General features: G+C 38.1%; 2 protein-coding genes across 8 annotated transcripts; one reads left to right on the forward strand and one right to left on the reverse strand.

The window, feature by feature from the left end:
- The first annotated feature begins 527 nt into the window (after positions 1 to 527).
- On the forward strand, positions 528 to 4,617 carry LOC109860810 (protein bunched, class 2/F/G isoform-like). Of its 3 annotated transcripts, XR_002250882.1 has the most exons (5): positions 528 to 3,269; positions 3,460 to 3,511; positions 3,602 to 3,805; positions 4,036 to 4,137; positions 4,219 to 4,617. XR_002250882.1 is itself a non-coding variant. In XM_020440148.1 (4 exons), exons 1-3 carry the CDS (start codon positions 1,399 to 1,401, stop codon positions 3,803 to 3,805), a joined length of 2,127 nt encoding a protein of 708 aa, XP_020295737.1. In that variant the 5' UTR covers positions 528 to 1,398; the 3' UTR covers positions 4,036 to 4,617. The 3 variants fall into 3 exon arrangements, 2 of the variants coding, with proteins under 2 accessions (XP_020295737.1, XP_020295736.1); XM_020440148.1 differs by having other exon boundaries at positions 4,036 to 4,617; XM_020440147.1 differs by lacking the exons at positions 4,036 to 4,137; positions 4,219 to 4,617 and having other exon boundaries at positions 3,602 to 3,905.
- Positions 4,618 to 5,079: 462 nt separating this feature from the next.
- On the reverse strand, positions 5,080 to 19,071 carry LOC109860800 (E3 ubiquitin-protein ligase UBR5). 5 transcript variants are annotated; one of them, XM_020440130.1, is made up of 37 exons: positions 18,879 to 19,071; positions 17,884 to 18,084; positions 17,490 to 17,811; positions 17,200 to 17,408; positions 16,943 to 17,109; positions 16,657 to 16,871; positions 16,297 to 16,565; positions 16,042 to 16,196; positions 15,644 to 15,913; positions 15,442 to 15,555; positions 15,176 to 15,351; positions 14,982 to 15,099; positions 14,656 to 14,810; positions 14,166 to 14,451; positions 13,867 to 14,001; positions 13,605 to 13,772; positions 13,394 to 13,526; positions 13,006 to 13,228; positions 12,681 to 12,919; positions 12,253 to 12,377; positions 11,907 to 12,157; positions 11,604 to 11,770; positions 11,085 to 11,419; positions 10,581 to 10,989; positions 9,887 to 10,235; positions 9,460 to 9,799; positions 9,083 to 9,315; positions 8,468 to 8,977; positions 8,179 to 8,355; positions 7,724 to 8,089; positions 7,470 to 7,655; positions 7,260 to 7,382; positions 6,957 to 7,175; positions 6,468 to 6,826; positions 6,156 to 6,362; positions 5,651 to 6,029; positions 5,080 to 5,556 (listed from the first exon to the last, which is right to left on the reverse strand). In XM_020440130.1, the coding sequence occupies exons 1-37, from the start codon at positions 18,938 to 18,940 to the stop codon at positions 5,344 to 5,346; spliced, it is 8,565 nt and encodes a 2,854-aa protein (XP_020295719.1). In that variant the 5' UTR covers positions 18,941 to 19,071; the 3' UTR covers positions 5,080 to 5,343. The 5 variants fall into 5 exon arrangements, with proteins under 5 accessions (XP_020295719.1, XP_020295718.1, XP_020295717.1 ...); XM_020440129.1 differs by having other exon boundaries at positions 16,657 to 16,856; positions 16,943 to 17,127; XM_020440128.1 differs by having other exon boundaries at positions 11,907 to 12,142; positions 16,943 to 17,127.
- Positions 19,072 to 19,686: the final 615 nt, after the last annotated feature.

Raw genomic sequence — 19,686 nt, forward strand, 5'->3', positions numbered from 1 at the left:
TATCATATTTTTCTACATTTTAATTTATCTGTATTTTTACTCAATTATTTTTATCAATATTATATTTGAATTTCACGCCAATTTTGGGGCAAATTTCTTATTGGTTCTTTCCGTATTCAGCCGCCATTATGCGCAATGATACACCTGATATATTTACATCATGCTATTACGGCCTACAACTCTCCATTGTAGACGGCTCTTTAAGGGTCGTCTACAATGGAGAGTTGTAGGCCGTAACAGTAAGAAATTGACAAATCACAATCGATTATTCTTCTGTACTTTATCTGTGATTGGTCAATTTCTTACTATTACGGCCTACAACTCTCCATTGTAGACGACCCTTTAGAGGTTTGTTCGCGTCGCACGCCCCAATATGCTTTGTACTCGCCCCCCAACGCACCCTTAGGTTTGTTGTTTTTTTCCCTGAACTGGCTGCACTAGTTCACAGTCTGTCTTATTTTTTTTAAATATGGATAAAAAAAGATAGACTGTGAACTAGTGCAGCCAGTTCGGGGGGAAAAAAAAAACAAACTTTCTATATACGCGCAATATGGCGACAGCATTTCTATGCTTTTAGGCAATTCTAGCGAGAGACAAACAACACGCCAATTTTGCAAATGCGCCACGTAATACATCAATAAACATTTGTTTGTGTCGGCTTCCGCGGTTTTTGTGTTGTATGACGGACATCTGTCTGGTAACAATTCGTGGTAATTGTGCGAATGAATCGGCAGCCATTTTTAAACTGCCCACTTACTATACAGTGTATAAAAAGGATATGGATAATGGACCTTGTGTTGCGAGATAGCGATTTCGAGCGAATGAGATTAAATGGGGCGTGATTGTTAGCAAAAGAACAAGAACAAAGCAAACGAGTCGGGAATAACTTCGTCGGAGCGTGTTTGATCGTCATCGTCGACGTCGGGGCCGTGATCGTCGTCTTCGTCCTCATTGTCCTCGGCGGATTACCAACCAACACCAAGAGCGAGACTATTTTTCTTCTCGTGTGCGCGTAACGAATAGTGTTCGAATCGACGAGCGCATTTCTTCTCCGTGTAATTAACGTAATAGCGAATTGTCAACATTCGCGACAGTTCGCTCGGAATATGCCTTTAAGTTCACATCCCGTATTCTTGCTAAGAGAAGCGCGTGGTTCGGCCGATCGTTTGCACTGATCGAACCGGAAGAGACAGAGAGAGAGAGAGAGGGAGAGAGAGAGAAAAGAAAAAAAGAGAAAGAAAGAAAGACACCGAGAGATCACCACGAGGTAGGATCACTAACAATCATAATCCGAGGAATCTGGAAGATCCGAACGCGTGCAACACAACGATGTCGATTCTAACATGCGAGAGGACGGATGCAACGATCGTGTCTCTCGAATGTTAAGTTTCTATAATAATGGCAGATAATGTGCACAGAAAATCGCACAAGCTGTCGGATGGTAGTAGAAAAATTTCTAACCCGGTTCACCGCACGACCACGGAGACGATCCGGCTGGGAGAAATAGAAAAGCTGCACCAGCCGGTCACTCTCATCGCGCCGAGCAACGTGCAACAAGCCGGGAGCGGCAACCAGTGCAATCGGAAGAAAACGTCGTCCTTCCAGATAACTAGCGTTACCGTAGGCTGCCGCATGAGCAATGATGCTGGCGAGGATTCGAACGATGATCTGGACGAGTCGCACACGGAAGACAATTCTGTCGAGCACTCGCGCATCACCGACATCGACATCGAGACGCCTAGCTACTCCGAGGACACTTTCTCCAAGGAGGACGTGTTCTTCAACACGAGCAACGCCGCCCTCAGCACGGCGCCGGTGATTCCAACAAGTTCGCAATACGGCTTGGCGATCGTGCCCTCCGAAGGTGGTAATGCAAGTAACTCAGTTAACGATAGCAATATCAACACCCTGGACATCACGTCTGTCACCGACAAGAATATAATAAACTTACTGTCGAGTAACGTTAAGCAAGATGCCGATCTGCGAGAAGTTCACTCGCACGGTAGAAACGAGAGATTCAAGGTGGTCAAGATCGAGAGCACGGAACCTTTCAAGAGAGGACGATGGACCTGTATGGATTACTTGGATCATACATCGGTTAATCAACCGACCGCCATCAGTACTCCCAAAGTGTCTGATCCGAATGAGGTGTGTATATCTTACGGGGTGACTGACAGCGGAGTCGTTGTACCGGAAGCCGCCAAGCAATCCGTAGTGACTGACGATAAAGGGATTAGTATCGACTCCAACGGACCAGTTTCGTCTCATCCAGATGCAGTGCATACGTCGATTGCTGTATCGAACAATCCCGCTCAATCGGTACCGAGTGCGAACTACGCGGTAAATAACTCAATACCTCCCAATGTACAGCATAATCCTACGCAAGTTCAAACCCAGGCCAAAGTGCAACAGCCCACACCGGCGCAGCCAATTCCGCAATACTTTCAATCGCAGGCCCAGCCAATAGCTACCCAGCAGCAGCAACAGCAACAACAACAGCAGCAGCAGCAGCAGCAGCAGCAAAGTGGTCAAGGATCTACGTTACCTTCCAATTTGCAGACCGCTCATCCTAACAATCTGAGTCAGCCCCAAAGTATGCCCCAGGGTTCTATTCCTCTCATGACACAGACTAATAATAGCACGGTGACTGCTCAGCAGAGTATACCTCATTCGAAGGAAGAAACATATGTGACAGTGAGCACTCAGAATCAATCTCTGCCGGTGCAAAATGTTTGTCCAGCGGCGGTGCAGCAAACCTCGGCACCGACCTCCCAGACACCAAACATACTTGTTACGCAGCACCAGTCGGACGCAGCTGCCTGTCAGCAGACTTTGCAGACGCAGAAACCGCAGATGACACAGATTTCCGAGCCACTAACTGCCATACAAGGGATGCAAGGCATGCAAAACATTCACACGGTTCCTCAGACGGCAAGCGCGCCGCAGCAAGCTTCTTCGACAATTCATCCATCCGGCGCATCGGTGCAGTCACAGGTGATCGCGTCCACGACGCAACAGATGCAGCCGCAAACGTCCACCAGCACTGCTCCGGTACAGATCACGCAAGTAACGGCCAATTGTCAGAACGTCGTAGGCGGATTGCAGCAGGGAAACATAGCGTTTCATCAGTCCGATCCAGAACAGGAATCCATCACCGGCATTGTTCCTAATTCCACGAACGTACAGTCAGCCGACGCGACTCTCCTCGAATCATTAGCCGAAGTTACGCAGGGCAGCGACGAGCATCGTACCCTCGAAGATAATGAAAGGTAGTCTCTTTGCAAATTTAAATTTAATCAGAAAACCAAACAGGTGTATTTAGATAATTTAACAATAATATGATTACACATGACGACTGTTGAAACTTGTGCTCTTTTTAACAAGTTGTTTTTACATGGCTATACAGATATAAATTTGTTTTTGTACGAATAAATTTATATAAGCAAGTCTACATTGCAGTATGTCGGGGACAAGTGCTGTGGCAATTGATAATAAAATCGAGCAGGCTATGGTGAGAAGCTATTACAATAATAAAAGTCATTTACTACTTGTCTGACTTAACGCATGATAATGCTGGAGTACACATTGTAATCTTCCGTAGGATCTGGTTAAAAGTCATTTAATGTTCGCGGTAAGAGAAGAAGTCGAGGTACTGAAAGAAAAGATAGCCGAGCTTATGGATCGTATCAATCAATTGGAGGCAGAAAATTCAATATTAAAAGCACACGCAACTCCGGAAACTCTGGCTCAATTGAGCCAATCGACAGCAAAATTACCCCAAAACAGTTCAGGAAGTGGTCAATAGGTAACCGTTGTACATAAGTTTTTATCGATACTTTGTCAAATATAAGTATAATAATGGATAACATAATTATATTGTGTATATAACTTTACGCGATTTTTAGAAATTTATATATATATAAAAATATAATGAGATTTATTATATTATATACATAAATATATCTTAGCATTATTATTATTACTCTTTTTATTTAAAGTAAATTAAAAATAATGTATTATTTTTTACTATTTCAGTTTAATTGTTTAGGAAGAACATATTTAAAACTGTAAAAATTTGAAGGTTTCTTCTTTCTAAACATGATGAAGATAATTTTGAAGATATATGTATATGTATATGTATGTATGTGTATATAATATATATGTATATATACATACATATATATATATATATACATGTACACATACTGTTGATTCTAGACAAAAACATATACCAAGTACTAAAGCAACGCTAGGAACAGAATGGACATTATTAGAAACACGATTTTCTAACGTATTACAAAACAAAAAAATAGTAACAATACGACAGGATAGACAGCTTGACATTCCTTGTTTGCTATTGTTTTAATACTGTATTTTTGATTACAAATTTCATCAAACTTACACAGTGTGATTGGCAAAGATGATCAAAACTTATAACATTTTTGAGATATTCTATTTAACGTACATTTTTCTCATTTTCTCTTATTTTTTAATGATTTTTAGAATCTTTATAGTAAAATTTTGATTTGATGGTAAATTGTGGTATCCAACACATTTGCCACTTCAATATGAAATCTCATATTTTATAAGATCTGCTCGTTGTAGTCTGGTTTTTAAAGTTATATATACATATATATATACATATATGTATATATATATATATATATANTATATATATATATATATATATATTATATATATACATATATATATATTGTAATTACATCACAAATCAATATTCAAGGAACTTAATGTTAGTATGGATACAAAACCTGCAAATTTCCTGTCATCTTATGTTACATTTTTAAACATGCCTAATAAAAAAATTTTTAACTGTATCACAACTGTGAAAGTTCTTAGTGAGAAATTTTAATCATTTTTATGAAAAAAAATAAAATATTTGTGTAAAGATATAATTAAAATAACATCAAACTAGACAACTTTATCATATTTAAACTCATTTGTTATTATCGAATCTATTATTTGAGCAGAACATTTGTTTGCGTGTTATTATATTAAACAAACAATTCAAGTAAAACTTAAGTAAAAAAGCGATCAGGTAAGTAAAATTTTACTGTATAGTTTTAAAGAAAATTTTTATTTGGTCGCTATAAAGACTAAATATGGATGACACTTTATGTAACATAAAGCTATTTACGATAAAATTGTTTTTCTGGAACAAGAAAATCAATTCGTAATTACACCTTATAAATTTATAAATGTTAAAAATTTTTTTTAAAGGGAAAAATAACAACATACAGCCTCGATCTAATTATCATTATTAATAACGTGACTTTGCCCTGTATATATACGTACAAACGTAGCCGCGCACAAAAGTTGAGTCTATACAAATCCGAAGTTCTTTGATTTTATAGCGAGAAGTAATTTGTGTCGCAAGACGTGACGAGAGCTGTACAATGGAACGTATAACCGGGAGATGCACGTGTTTGCGGTTGGTAGGTGCGCGTCGTCCGCCGGCCGAATTGTCACGGTCGGCATCGGTTGGAAACCGTCCTCGCTTGCTGGTAATGCGGGAGAACCAGTCCAAAAATACACCTGTGTGTGACATACGCAAATAAATAAGTGAATATTCATTTGATGGGGAAAGATATCAATATGGTAATATGATATTTGATAATACAATACTCACCAAATCCTGCCTTTCCACGTGCGACATCTTCTCAACGATAGACCATAGCCAACGTTTGAATTTAACTAGTCTTTCCGTCGACTCGCCGGATTCATCATTAAACGACGTGTACGATATCAAAACCGACACGTTGATGTCGCCGACTCCGTTCAAGAGAAGTCTCAAGTCCTCGGCGGTCAAACCATCGAGAGCTCCGTCGGGAAGGACATCGAAAACTCCGTCGCGCATAGCATGCAGAGCTTTATCCTGTACCTTAATCATACGAACTTCTGCGTATTTACGTACATAGTCATATACGTTGCTTGCAGTCACTTCTACGTCACGGCCGTTAGGCACAAGTTCAATTGAGCCGCCTCCTTCCTCGGGACATAAATCAATACTGAAATATAGAATAAGATTCTCTCAAGATGACAATTCGATTTTTGTTTTCATACGCGTATAGAAATAATGATTTATTAATAAAAGTAATTGAGAAAAGATAGAAACAAACTGGAACGAGTTGTACCTGAATGTGAGATCCAAGGCAGAGAACAGACTGTTACTGTCTTTCGTTTCAGCATCGATAACCAATTGTCGCAGGCTCTCGTAAATAACGGAGTCGAAGAATGCAAGATCGTGGAAACGTATAGGCCTTCCTAGTATATACTTAATTACATGGCGATTTAAAAATAGCGGACAGAGTTCATTTTGCAAGAGACATAATCCTATAAGTCTGTAAAAAAAAAAAAAAAAAAAATTAAACATTTCATTCAACTTGTTCCCTGTACATTTAGGATATAAATCATCACAGTCGAATCGGATGGGTTCTGATATTTACCTTCCTACATTTCTGAATGCATTTAATCGTTCGTAGCTACCTCTGCCTTGTCTTGGCGTGTAAAAGCCACGTTTACCAGGAGAGTAAAAAAGCGGCGCGTTATCTTCCGTATCATCCATAATGCTGTTTTCTAATTTCTTCTTATTCGCCGTACATCGTTCAGTCAGGCTGAACACATCGAGGTCCAGTAACGCCTCGCTGGCCAGATCTTGCGTGTGACTGTGAATCAATTCGAACGCTTCCTCTACTTTCTGACGGAGAGCGTCCTCTGAAGCGAGCAACATCAGTAATTGCGCCGGTGACAATTCGAGTAACATACCAGTGATCTTTTCAGCCAAAGCTGGTCGTAAAGCATGCACCTATATTTCATCAAATAATATGCATGAGATAACAATCAATTTATTTTAATAAGATATTTTAGATTAAACGTCAGATATCTGTCTATACAAAAATGCAAATCTTGTTTATATAATTTATAAATTCAAAAACCTTGGGGTATAATCTGTCACCAAGTTGTTGTTGATGCATGCTCAAATGATCGTTGGAGTGATTGATCGGCAAGGAATGAGGATGATGAGGATTACTAGATGACGAGCTACCAGGTGCGGAAGTATTATTTCCTTCAATCGAACTCGATGGATGGAAAGAACGTGCGTCGAAAGACAAAGCTCGTCGTGTCTCACGACACTTTCCAGACGACCGTGTATTCTGAAATAAAACAGAAAAACAATGTTATGTGACATATTGAGTCAGAGGACTCATCGATCCTTATTGATTAAAAAGTGAGCATACTTGTCGTCTAAGATCGCGGTCACGGTCCCTGCCTTTCAGTTTTTGCAAAACGTTGTACTGCGTATATTTCGATCCTACTTGAGCCGCTTCGAGGTTTGGAAGTTTCTCATTTGCGAGCAATGCCTGAAAGCGTGTTTAAAAATTAGTTTAGCAAATGATGTTCCAGTTCAGTTTTTTTCGTTGATTTTATATTCCGTCTTATATACAAACTTCAGCAATGGCGGTATAAAAACTTCGAGTAACACCAGCTCCTTCGCCAGGTTCATCCTTGAAGAAGACTTTAACTCGACTCACTGCCAGAGGCGGTGTGTTCGAAGCTCTTCTATTATATATGTTATATTGTGTATTTAACTCCTTCATCGTCTGCACCAATAACTGCGTTCGATCTCGTTCCACCTATTAGATGTGACAATGTAATAATTACACACTTTAAATATAAGAAAAATATCTTAACTACACGTTACCTTAATAGTGATGTCTTTTTGTTGTGAATTTCTAAGTTTTTCCATATCTCTGCGGAACTTAGCTTCTTTTACGGGGAATCCTCCCAATTCGGATACTACGGATCCAGCTTCAAGACCTACATCTTCCATAAAAACGCGTCCGAAAAGGTCCAGCGACAATCGCCATCGTCCTAGCAAAATATTATGCGAGATATTCGTTCCGATAGAAGATAGCGCTCTAGCGGATTCCACTGGGCTTGTTTCGACGGTTTCGTGAGCGGAGATCTCATGGCTCGTAGCGGCCGGATCAACTTCCTCCGAGTTCTGGCTTTCGACTGTTGGAACAACCAGTATCTCAGGCGCGCCGGCCTTGCTTGTGTTCGATTCCTTCGATAGAATAAATTGAAAAATAGAAATATTGAATATTATATTAAAATATAAGACAAAATATACTAAAACATAATTGCGATACATACCGACACAGTTCCAGCTCTAACTATGACGGTTCTATTATTTTTGCACACATCTTTGCTCTTGGTGCTCGTTGCTGAACTGGTTTGATTGTTCGTAGATACTATAATGGGTGCTCTGTCAATCTGTTCTGCTACGACAGACGAATGTCCTTCGTTAGCGTGATTAGATTTCAATTTATCCTGAAACATAATAATACAATATTTGAATTAATATATGTTTTTAACGCGTTTGCTGAATAAGAACATTTAATTTGAAAGCGCTGCTTTTTGATATTGTAGAAAAAAATAGTACCGTATATTTGATAGGATTAGAACTCTCTCCAGTTGAGACGGAGTTTCTTCTAGATTCTGGATTAAAATTCGAAAGTGGTCCTTGTACCACTTGACCGAATGTCGGAATTGTTACGTTCTGACCGTCTGTACCTCGTGCGGAGAGACCCAATCTCGTCGGCAAACCTTCCAAAGGATTTTGGCTAGATCCTGTATTAGAAGTCGGTTGTCTCGGAATACCGAAAAGATCTTCCCGTCTCGAGTGTGGCTGCAATAAATGTGGCTGATCAGCTAACGGCAACGCTTCACTCATTACAGTGTCAAATGGATCTAGAGGCGGGCAACCAAGGCACAATGTGGAATCTGATCTTTGTAAGAAAGGATGTTTCCTTCCTTTCGGTGTCGAATTGCTGTGATTTCCGGATCCGCACATGGGCACTTGAAGTATGTCCGGGTAATCCACGGAATCTGTCTCCATGGCGGTTGGTGCCGGTGAATTATATTCCTCGCTTTCGTCATTATCGTTTTCGTCCTAAAAATAAAACTTTGTTGTAAAAATTTATATTTTTTGTCCAAATCTCGTCAAAAAGTTCAAGAAAAACCTAACGTCAATTGTTGCGTAATTAATTTCACAAACCTGATCGTTCCAACTGGAATAACTTGACGATTCTTTTTGAGTCTCGCCTCTATTAGCAAGCGGTTCTGAGAGAGAACGCATGTAGTATACAAGCGCGTCGAATACATAAGCGACGTGTCTTAAAGCGGAAACATCTAGAACTGGTAAGCTGTCTCTATGCTCGCTGTTGTGAGCGCGCATTAATGACAAACAGTAGGATAAGAATTCACGTCTCGCCGAGTGTGCGTCGCCACCTAAAAAACATCGCAAAAAAAAAAAAAACAAATTGTTAAAATTCTCTCTTCATTGCACTGTTAAAAAATTTAAGTTTAGCTGTAATAAAATTACGTAACAAAAATATAAATATCGCAAAGATACACAGTTGAAACAAAACAAACCTTCGCGTTCCCTACTGCTCCTCGGAGGCTCGCCAACGCCTGCAAAACCAACGGTGAGTCGTGTTGAAGCTTGGGGAGTGGAGATATTCGAGCTCGTAGCGATACCACTTCGAGGATTCCGACCTGTATTTCCTTGAAGAGTCAACGAGAGCGCGGCCGTGTTGAGCAAACCGCTGAAATTACCACCGGACAGAGATGGGGCGTTATTAAGAGGATGTTCGGGGTGGGTCGGATCGGCGCTACGCGTTAAAGATACTCCGAATCTCAACTGTGCCTCCGTAGCATCCATTACCGTGACCAACCAGTCCCAGGTGGGCTTTAAGTGCGCTTCCAAATAAGACTGTAATCAGACACAGTTCTCGTTAATCTAACACGTCGTCTGAAAGCTACTTTTGCGCGCGACGAAATAAACGTGCCTAACACGTACCTGCAAACTCAAAGCGTCCTGGAAAGTGATTTCCATCAGTCGCGGCAAGGTGGGTGCTAAATTCTTATAATCCTGCATCATAACCAACAGATCGGCAATTTGACGAATAACAATTCCGAAAGCTCGCGCCAGACAACTAGCGGTGGTCCCCATGGTAATAGGTTCCTGTGCGGTCGCGACAGCCGACGTGGCAGTGGTGCGTCTTAAAGATGCAGGATCAATGAATACCAGATTACTTCCACCTGTTACCCGTAATCCCGCCGTACGCGTACTCGATTCACGATTGCGTATCGCCCATTGCATATACACGGGTGCGAGATTATTACGGTGTAAATGACCAGACGATCCACTGAAATAACATGTAAGCGATTACATCCCCAAAGTATCCTATTTTCCGGAATACTTTGCTTATTTTTTGCATTCGCATACTTTGCTTATTTTTTGCATTCTGATCGCTTATGAATCGTCTTTATTCTGTTTAGGCAATGTAGTCGAACTTGAATAAAATGAAATCTTTGCAAGAAGAAAAGTAAACTTTTTACGAAAGAAATTCTTTTGTTACTTTAGCGGTTATTTCACTATAATAAAGTACGACTGTATATATTTGTATATAAACGCGAAGAGAGACGCGAGACATATAAAACGTTATTGAGAAAGTGAAAACACTGCCGAGAAAAGATTAGGAACAGTTTACCTTCTGCGTTCTAATTGCTCATCACCAATTTGGAACTCTTCGTTATCTTGCTCATCTGTTTCTCCCGCTTCGCTTTCGTCGTCCTCCTGTTGGCTCGATTCTCCCGACTCGTCCTCGGGAAACAACAATATCGATCCCATTCCGCCGTCGGAGCCGGCGGTTGCGCCAGTTTGTACACTACGTTGCGCAGACGCTGCGTCTTGATTGCTATGATTGTCGTCCGAATCGGATTCAGTTTCCGCTTCCGCTAAGAGATCCAATTCCGTGTCTGATTCTCCGTCACCAGCCTGTTCCTCACCCACACCCCCGGCGTTTGAATCTACCTCACCGAGTGGTTGACTAGCGGCAGTTCCAGAAACACCAGATTCTTCATGTTCGCTTATATCGCCGTCTATATCCATAGGTACTTCTACGTAAGCAATAATTTTGTGTGAATTTAAATAGCTCGCATGCGAAGTAATCAATTTTATTAAAAAAAAAAAAAAAATACAATTTAAAGTATACCTTCTCCACCTTCAGCCTCATCCACAGCGGAAACATCTCCTCTTGAGATTGTTATATTATTATTTCCTTGCTGCGTTTGCAATGCCGCGTCTAATGTTTGTGAAGTAACACCACTGTGTGGTATCAGAGGTTCTATAGAAAACAGTTCCTCCGAACCATTGATCACTTCAATAGCGGAACTTGTTAGAGTAAATGGTGCCGTAGGACGAGCTACACCTAATCTGACTGGCGCTATCAACGAATCTGCCGTTTCGCATAATTCCTCTACAGCTAATTTAATTAGCGCTTGGAACACTTTTCGACACTTCATTAAAGGTTGCGACGCTTGGTTTGTGCTAAAAATAAAATATCTGATATTGATACTGTATTGTTTATGAATGTGAAAATTATCTCATGTATTCAAAATCACTCGAGTTCTATTGTATTGCAATTTTTGATAATGAAAAGAAGGAGAGAGTTGCCAATTAATAGATTACCATAAAAACACGGATATAGAATGAAACACGTGAAATTTTTTACCTTCTTCTTTTGGTTGTATTTGGTGCCATTTCTATAGTGAAAATAACAAATATGCGTGCTACAGATCTTACAAATCGACGTGCCACGTTGTTCGCTTCTTCCTGTCGTCCAGGCACAGACTCGTCTTGCAATTCTCGAATCAAAGTGGTAAGTAACGTATCGAGCATCTGCAATATCACAAAATACATTAATATTCGACATAATACCGATCTTTTTCCATCTTTTATATTGATTTAATAATAAAAATGAAATAACGATATCTTCGTATTATATTCGATTATTTTTAAGTTTTGCTCCGCTTACTTCTGCGCTGCATTTAACAAGTAAAGAATGCGTGAATTTATCCAGCAGCGCGGTACCACTTTGTCGACAAAGCTGTCCTTGGTCGCCGAATAATTGATCAGTACCGTTTTCAGAAACACCCGACATAATCATACATTGAACAGCAGGCCAATCGTTCAACAATCTTTCAAGTGCTTTTCTACTGAATCGAGGAGGTTCCAAATCATGATCAGGCATATCCGACTCTGCTCCTAAACCTGCAAAAAACAACTCTACGTGCTCACAATCAATATATGCATTATTATACACGTATGAGTTAAACCTCAAACATAACAATTAAAAAGAAAAACTTGTGAAAGATGTATACCGTCCGAAGTTGGAGCTTTACGACTAGCCGAAGTTGAGCGTTGTCTAGGTGCCGATCGAAACTGACGTTGCTCGACCAATTGTCTTCCGACTGTTTGCACTAAGAACAACAGGATGCTTTCACCTCTGAATAAAAAATACACCCATGAGATTAAATGTCACTTAAAAAGAATCAATATATGTGCGTATACATACAAATACACATTGATTCTTTTATATGTATATATATGTGTGTGTATGTATACAGAGATCACTTATGACAGGACTATTCTTCAAAACCTGCAACGGTTCCAAAAGTATGATCCAATCATAAGTAATTATCTCTCAACCGTTGTGCAACTGTTGAGTTGTCTGAACGCACCCTATATATACACACATATATACACGTAGTATTTATTTTGTGCAATGTTCACAAGATTTGAACTTCACCTTGAATTGATTTTTGTAGCAAGATCGGTGCTATTTACGAGACGACACAGCAAATCATATCTAGCACCTTGATGACCAGCAATGAGAGCGCGACACTTGCATTTCTCCCAACAATCGCAATACGCTGTGGGAGAAGTTCTCTTCAATTTGCAATCGTGACCTCTGTGACAGACACGAGCGCATTCAGTACAACAGCACAAAGATCCTGTTAATCCGCAAGTTCTGCATTCAAAAATGTCCTTAAAATAAAAACAAAATTAATAAAATTATTCCACTAGATAACATTACATGATAATGTAATATATCAAACGAGAGTATCTAGTACTTGATTAATATGTTCAGCTCCAGTCCATGTAAAACTACACGTATCGTTACAACAAGTAACAAATAACGGCGAAAGATCCGGACTGGCGTCAGCCGGCAGTATCATGGCTGATGTGTCTTTCGCATCTCTGCCTACTCTTTGTATAGTGTCCAATAAGATGAGAGCTGCGTGATACGCACGAACCGAAACAGCGAGCATAAGTGGTGTTTGTCCTTGAGCATCTCTTTTTGTGCAAAACAAAAAAAAACAATTAAAAAGTTACACAAAAGAATTACTGCTCAAAAATTAATATATATATCTCAAATCAATATATATATATATATATATATATATATATATATATGTATTCTGTTTTGCTTCAGAGTTGCATCTGAGCTCAGTTTCTTACTTTGCTGTGAGTAATTCTCGTAAGTGTGGCGATAAAATGTTACTTTCACACATGTATTTTAATATAAGCAATGCATTATGTCGTCTCTCAATAGAATCCGTAATATACGTGTTATTAGATGTTGTTCCAACTCCTAAAAAAATACCAAGATAAAATGTTAAATAAAATTTTATTAATGTGAATAGATAAAACTAGAAATTCGTATATTTACCGGACTTATTCATCATAGATATACTAGCAGCGCCTATGCTTAACAGACTGTCCTCTTCTCCTGATGTATTATCGAACGCTTCGGGCGGCCAACTCAATGTTGGAATTGGCTCTTCGATTGGCGCAGAAGTGCCGTCTACTGTATTCGATACTATTTCGCGTTCAATAACTTTGATAAAATAAAAAATGAAATTAAATTAAAAAAACCTCTTGTACAAAGAGATCATATCAAAGTTTATCTTGCAATTGTATTGAATACCCACCTTGTTCAGTTTCCTTATTAGATGTCGGTGAACACATATTGATACAGGCATGAAATATATTTCGATTTCCATCACAACGTTCTTTCAGTATCATTTGAATTTGAGTGTTTGCATTCGAGTACGTTAGATTACTCTCTGTAAAATATGTTATAAGTGCTGTTTCGTATAAGTTATTTACAATATGTATATATGTAGAATTTATTATAAATTTTTATAGATGTAAATTATATAAAAATTTATTATAACGTATATCACAAAACATAAAAAATTACATTTGTATATAATCTATATACACTTACTTAGATCTTGTTCCAAATTACAAAACACCTGCTTTACACTCTCGTAATCGCATCGCAATATACGCGGCATAAGTAAAAGATTGTCGAATGCTAATGCGATAACGGCAACCTGATTTTTTAAGTTACTTGAATTGGAGCAACTGGGAATTGGAATAGTTGCCGCACCAATACAGCTTACGGGAACTAGATCCAACCAACTAGGATCGCGTATGGCATCGGCGCAATCTTTCGCGATTGGATAAATGGTATTGTTACCATCGCGTAAGATCATAGAACATTCAATATTCTGAAGTATAAACATTAGTTTTTACTAAGCTTGCTATATATATTTCAATTATTTAATTGCTTTACTGACAAGACTATTGTAATTAATAATAAAAACTTATTAATTAATAATTTAATCAAAATATACAAATAATATATTTTTTTTTCGTTATGTAATTAATTTAAACTTTATATAGATGTAACAATTCTATGTTAACATACACACCTCTCCTGCATTTGTAAGATTAATATTCTGAGGTTGCAATCCCAAAAATGACGATATATCAGATGGAATATAACAATCTTGAAGATACCTTCCTGTACTTAAACTGTAAACCACATAACTCAACTTACTTCCACTTTTTAATATAGCATGAATACCTGTTAATATAGGTTTTTATTAATTTTTGATAAAAACTAATATAATATAATGTATAAAACTTATTTATAAAATATTTATATTAAAATATTTATATTTTTTATTTAAAAAATAAATTAGTATATAAAAATGGTTAAAAATAATTTTACACAAATACGAAAAACGATACTTACCTTGTCCGTCGGTAGATATAGTTAACAAACTATCGTTTGAACCTTCTCCAATACTGACTCTTCGAGGTGTTCTTTGGAAACAATCGGGAGCTCGTGGATTTAAAGATGACTTTATCACCTGAAAGCATACAAATCAAATGTTAAAATGTTTAGTTAAACACTTTACGTGCAATAAACAGACACGAGATTAATACCTGAAGTTCATCTTTACGCAAAAGTCTACAATCAGCTAATAATTTCATTGGCTCTTCTGTTGTAAGATCTTTTAAATCAGATGTGTTAAAATCTTTTTCTTTTGTATCTTTCTCTTTCGAATCCTTCGAAAAAAATTTCACTGCCACATAGCAACCATCAACTTTTAGGACTCTCCCTATAATAAAAAAAAAAAAAATAAATAAATAAATAAAATATATTACGCGACAACTTTTATTCTTAAATAAGTGCGATTAAACGTACGTACCAATAGGTACAGTCTTGACGTCTTCAACAAAAACGACATCTTTCAATTGCCAGTCTTCTTCGTCCTTTCTCTCAGATTCCCCTTCGCTTCGAGGTGCCATGCGTTTTTGTCGCTCTAAAATTTTACACGTAATTAGTAAAATGTTTTATAAACTATTCAAAAACTGGTATATTATTTCTCAAAATCATTCTAAACATCTTACTATGGCTTGTAGTGATGCTGCCGGTATCGCTGCAAGTGCTCGAGGCTGGCGATGGCGGAGGCGGCATGTCCAGTCTGTCGGCAGTTTCTTTGTGATTCGGTTTGTTTACAACTCCCGTGCCTCCGTTTCCATTAGACTCGCGCTTATCGGCACTCGAATTGGACAAGTGTGCACCAGCAGGTAATATTTTAAACCTGCACGTAGCATCCATATTCCACGCCGCTGATAGCAATTGTCCTACTTTTGGCACGCCGTTAGATATTGTAAATCCTAAAGAAAAAAGCATTGGACATTACGACACACCTGCTTATATGTTTTTTCTCTCTCACATACGCACACAAACTCGTTTTAGTTATAACTTAAAGACTCAACTTGTAAGATATACATAAAACTATTACCTATGGCTCCTGGTTGATAAACCGGGCTATTTTTCATACAGACGTGCGATCCGTAGCTAATATCGCTGGACAACACGGTAGATGGTCTATGCTTGCGTGATTTAGCCTTGTACTTTTCCCACAGTCTTTTACGTTGTACAAATGGTAGAACACCCCTGTGAAAAAAAAAAAAAAAGAAAACAAGCAATTAGAAATCTTACATATTATATGTGTTGTGTTGAAGTTTGTATAGAAATACAAAACGATCATACTAACCACCAATACAATGTTCCACTTTCGAGTCTCGCGACAGTGTACAGAGCGCACGTGTGAAGTGACACGATTTTATCGAGCGTAAATTCAGTGAAAGCTTGCGCCGGATGTTCGAGACGAGAAGCAACATGTGACAAAAGCTCATCAAGCCAAGTTGCTACTTTCCCGCTCTCAGTACTAACGGAACATCGGATTGCCGTAGCGGATATATTGACTATTTTTTCGGATGTCAATGCCAGGGGTATAGTTTTTGGATGATGCACGGTCGGATTCTACAATAATCAGGCCGAAGATGATACACATACTTCCCGGAAATATATGGGAAAAGTATAAAATTGTAATATCAAACTATTGCAAATATACCTCTGGATTCTTATAAGGTTCAGTTTCTGTCCATTTCCATTGGTACAATTGTCCCGTTGTGGAAACGGCAATTAACTCGCTGTAGAGCGAAACGATCTGCACGAAACGGGTTACTGGATCGCCACTGCGATCGTGCCACCACTCCAACTCATCGGATATCCATAATGGACTCTGAGAAGCTAGTTCCTTCTTTTTATTATCTGAAATATCACAGACTACAAAGTCAAAATTTTGCTCAATAAATGACACTTATAATTAATTTTATAAAGGTTTTCATGTAAAATACCTGAATCCTTCTCCCATGAATCTTTGAGAGCAGTTTCCAACCAGCGACGTGGTCCGTAATATTGACGCTCTCGCCATCTGCTAAAATTATCGCGTTCTCGGTCTCTTTCATGAGATGAACGTTCACCTTCCCTATCGTTACCTAAGCGGCGCGAAGAGCTTCCGCGACTGTAGAAATACAATTTTCTTAGAACACAGATATATGAACAAAAACTCTAATATGTATATATATTCAGATGTATTCAAAAAGTTAATTACTGTCTTATTCCAGTGTATCCAAACATATCTTCTGAAAACATGGAATCAGCATCAATTATAACGGAATGCTCGTTGCTAAAGCCACCGTCTAATAATGATATAAGATCTTCGGGAACATAACTGTCAGCTGCATCTTCCGCATCATCACCTTCTTCGTCCTCTCTTGACAACAGATTGTTTACTGCTAAGTTTACATCTAAATTTGTACGCTGAAAAATTTTTTAAATAAAATATATTCATTGTTCGCTTTCATGGATCCGTCTATATGTTGTTATTGTTGATGTTAATACCTGTAACTCTCTGATAATCAAATTACGACTTTTCCCTTGCAATACTACTTGTGCTTGCGATATAAGATCTTCAGGAACAAACGGTGCCGGTACAGATGCGATTGGACGCGAACTGCTACCACTTCCTCCTCCCATGATCACTCCTGGTGGTCCTATGCGACCACCGCTACCACTGCCACCTCCGCTGCTACCACCGCGAATTGCAGAGCTGCTACGCATAATTCGCGCACGTGAGCGAGACATTCCAGTTCTGCTGCCACTACCGCTACTTCCATTCCCGTTCGGGGTGGAATTGGAATTTCCAACATGACTTTTATTTGTACTAAAGTAAAACAGATTAATTTGTATTTTTTTCTTTTAGGTTAATCTGAGATATGCTGTTTTTTATATTTACTTTCTATTAGGTTCATTTTTACTCAAGTCCAATCTATCGGATAGCACTGTAAATGCAACTCTACATATTCTATTGTCTTCTGTAAGAAGAGCGATATGAGTTGGTCCAACCACAACACGCTTTATAGATACTTTTAGACCATTGAAAGCTGATGGTGTTACAAATCCATATCGGTTTATTTTATCCGCTACCTCCCTCAACCTAAAAAACAAAAAGAAATCAAAAACATCAAATAATAGTAACGAATGAGCTTATATAAAAAAAAATTGATTACTAAGGCAAAAGTTATTTAGTAATACATTAAAAAAAAATTTGAACTAGATTTGGTTGCTTAACATATTTCATTATGTGACTTAATTTATATTGATGTTTAATTATTATAGACTGGTATATAGACAGTTGGAAGCATAACAGCCACAAAAAAGTCAAATTAAATCTAAAAAATTAAATTATATATCACTTCTTTTTTTTAGATGTATATTTTATTTCAAGTAATATTGTATCTCTAAAGTACAATATAAGAATGATTTGACATTATTTTTTTTTTGATATAGAACATCCATTAATATAAATTATTCATAGAGGTGCTTCATAATATTATTTAATAATGATATGTTTTTGCATATGTATATTTGCCGTAGGCCCTTTAAAACATTTTGGATTCGCGAGTTAGATTTCGCAAAGGCACGCGCATTACATTTATCTCATCCAAGTGCGACAATTGCATTAGAAACCATGTTTATAGGTTGCCATTGTGCCTGCATCTTGTGAGCATATTTGCCGAAGCGAACATGCACTTTTATTCGTTTGCATGTTCGTGCGATAAAACGGCGAATGAAAGCAACTGATGTTGAAAAACGTGTCGCAACATACATCAATGTGAAAAAAAAAAAAAAAAACGCGTTCATACGGATAACAAATGCGTTAGATATGCATGCAACAAGAAAAAAGATGCGTAATGAGAAACCGATACACGGGATTGAGGAATACCGTACCTGTCATTAAGTTGGTCGTCCGTTCCCGGTAAAGGATGTACGACAAAGTGAATCGAAGTCATGACTTTCAGTCACGTTCCACCACACAACGCGTCGGATTCTAATCGTTTATTGTACACAAAATTTCACCGCACTACAGCAGAACGATGCAGAACGATGTTCCGCCATGTTTCCAATGAAACATCTACTTCCACTTCCCGTGTTCTCAATATGGCGAGAGCTCGGAACCGTCGAGTTCGGAAACACATAAAGGCATCACACATAAAATTACTTAAGGCCATCACACAGGCCATCCACGATGGAAGTAGGTATTAGTAAAGGCCGAAGCACAGACTTTTGCATAACGCATAAAGCATAAGACACAAGAGAATCAACCAATCAAAGCTTTCTGAAACAAAAAATAGGGATAAAAACAAAAAGCTGGATTGGTTGATTTTTTTATGTCTTATGCGTTGTGCAAAGGACTGTGCTTCGGCCTTTAAGTAATTTTATGTGTGATGGCTATGATATTTTTACATACAAGATTTTTTGTCTGAAAATATCCACGATATACTCCAATTAATTTTATAAAATGTTAATAAATTATATTTTTGTTTATAACATTCAAATAGAAATAAAGAAAGAAAGCGCTTCTTCTAGAAGTTATAAATTTGTCGTTTTATATCTTTGTAATAAGGAACAATATGTTACTTTGTGGTCCTTAAATGCTTAAACTATTAGCTACTCACTAGTGTGAAAACGTTTAACAATAATGTTAACAACATAGTTTTAATCTTTAAATGTACAAAGACCACACTGTCGTACATCT

The sequence above is a fragment of the Pseudomyrmex gracilis genome, unplaced genomic scaffold, assembly GCF_002006095.1.
Source record: "Pseudomyrmex gracilis isolate BER0280 unplaced genomic scaffold, ASM200609v1 scaffold_470, whole genome shotgun sequence".
Taxonomy (NCBI): domain Eukaryota; kingdom Metazoa; phylum Arthropoda; class Insecta; order Hymenoptera; family Formicidae; genus Pseudomyrmex; species Pseudomyrmex gracilis.

Bases quoted from the DNA above. Each gene is read 5' to 3' on its own strand.
- LOC109860810 (XM_020440148.1), top strand. From the start codon at position 1,399: ATGGCAGATAATGTGCACAGAAAATCGCACAAGCTGTCGGATGGTAGT. The intron at 3,270-3,459 runs GTAGTCTCTTTG...TCTACATTGCAG, and splicing joins ACCCTCGAAGATAATGAAAG to TATGTCGGGGACAAGTGCTG. The intron at 3,512-3,601 runs GTGAGAAGCTAT...AATCTTCCGTAG, and splicing joins ATAAAATCGAGCAGGCTATG to GATCTGGTTAAAAGTCATTT.
- LOC109860800 (XM_020440127.1), bottom strand. From the start codon at position 18,940: ATGACTTCGATTCACTTTGTCGTACATCCTTTACCGGGAACGGACGAC. The intron at 18,085-18,878 runs GTACGGTATTCC...TTTGTTTTTTAG, and splicing joins GACGACCAACTTAATGACAG to GTTGAGGGAGGTAGCGGATA. The intron at 9,800-9,886 runs GTACGTGTTAGG...GTCTGATTACAG, and splicing joins AGGACGCTTTGAGTTTGCAG to TCTTATTTGGAAGCGCACTT.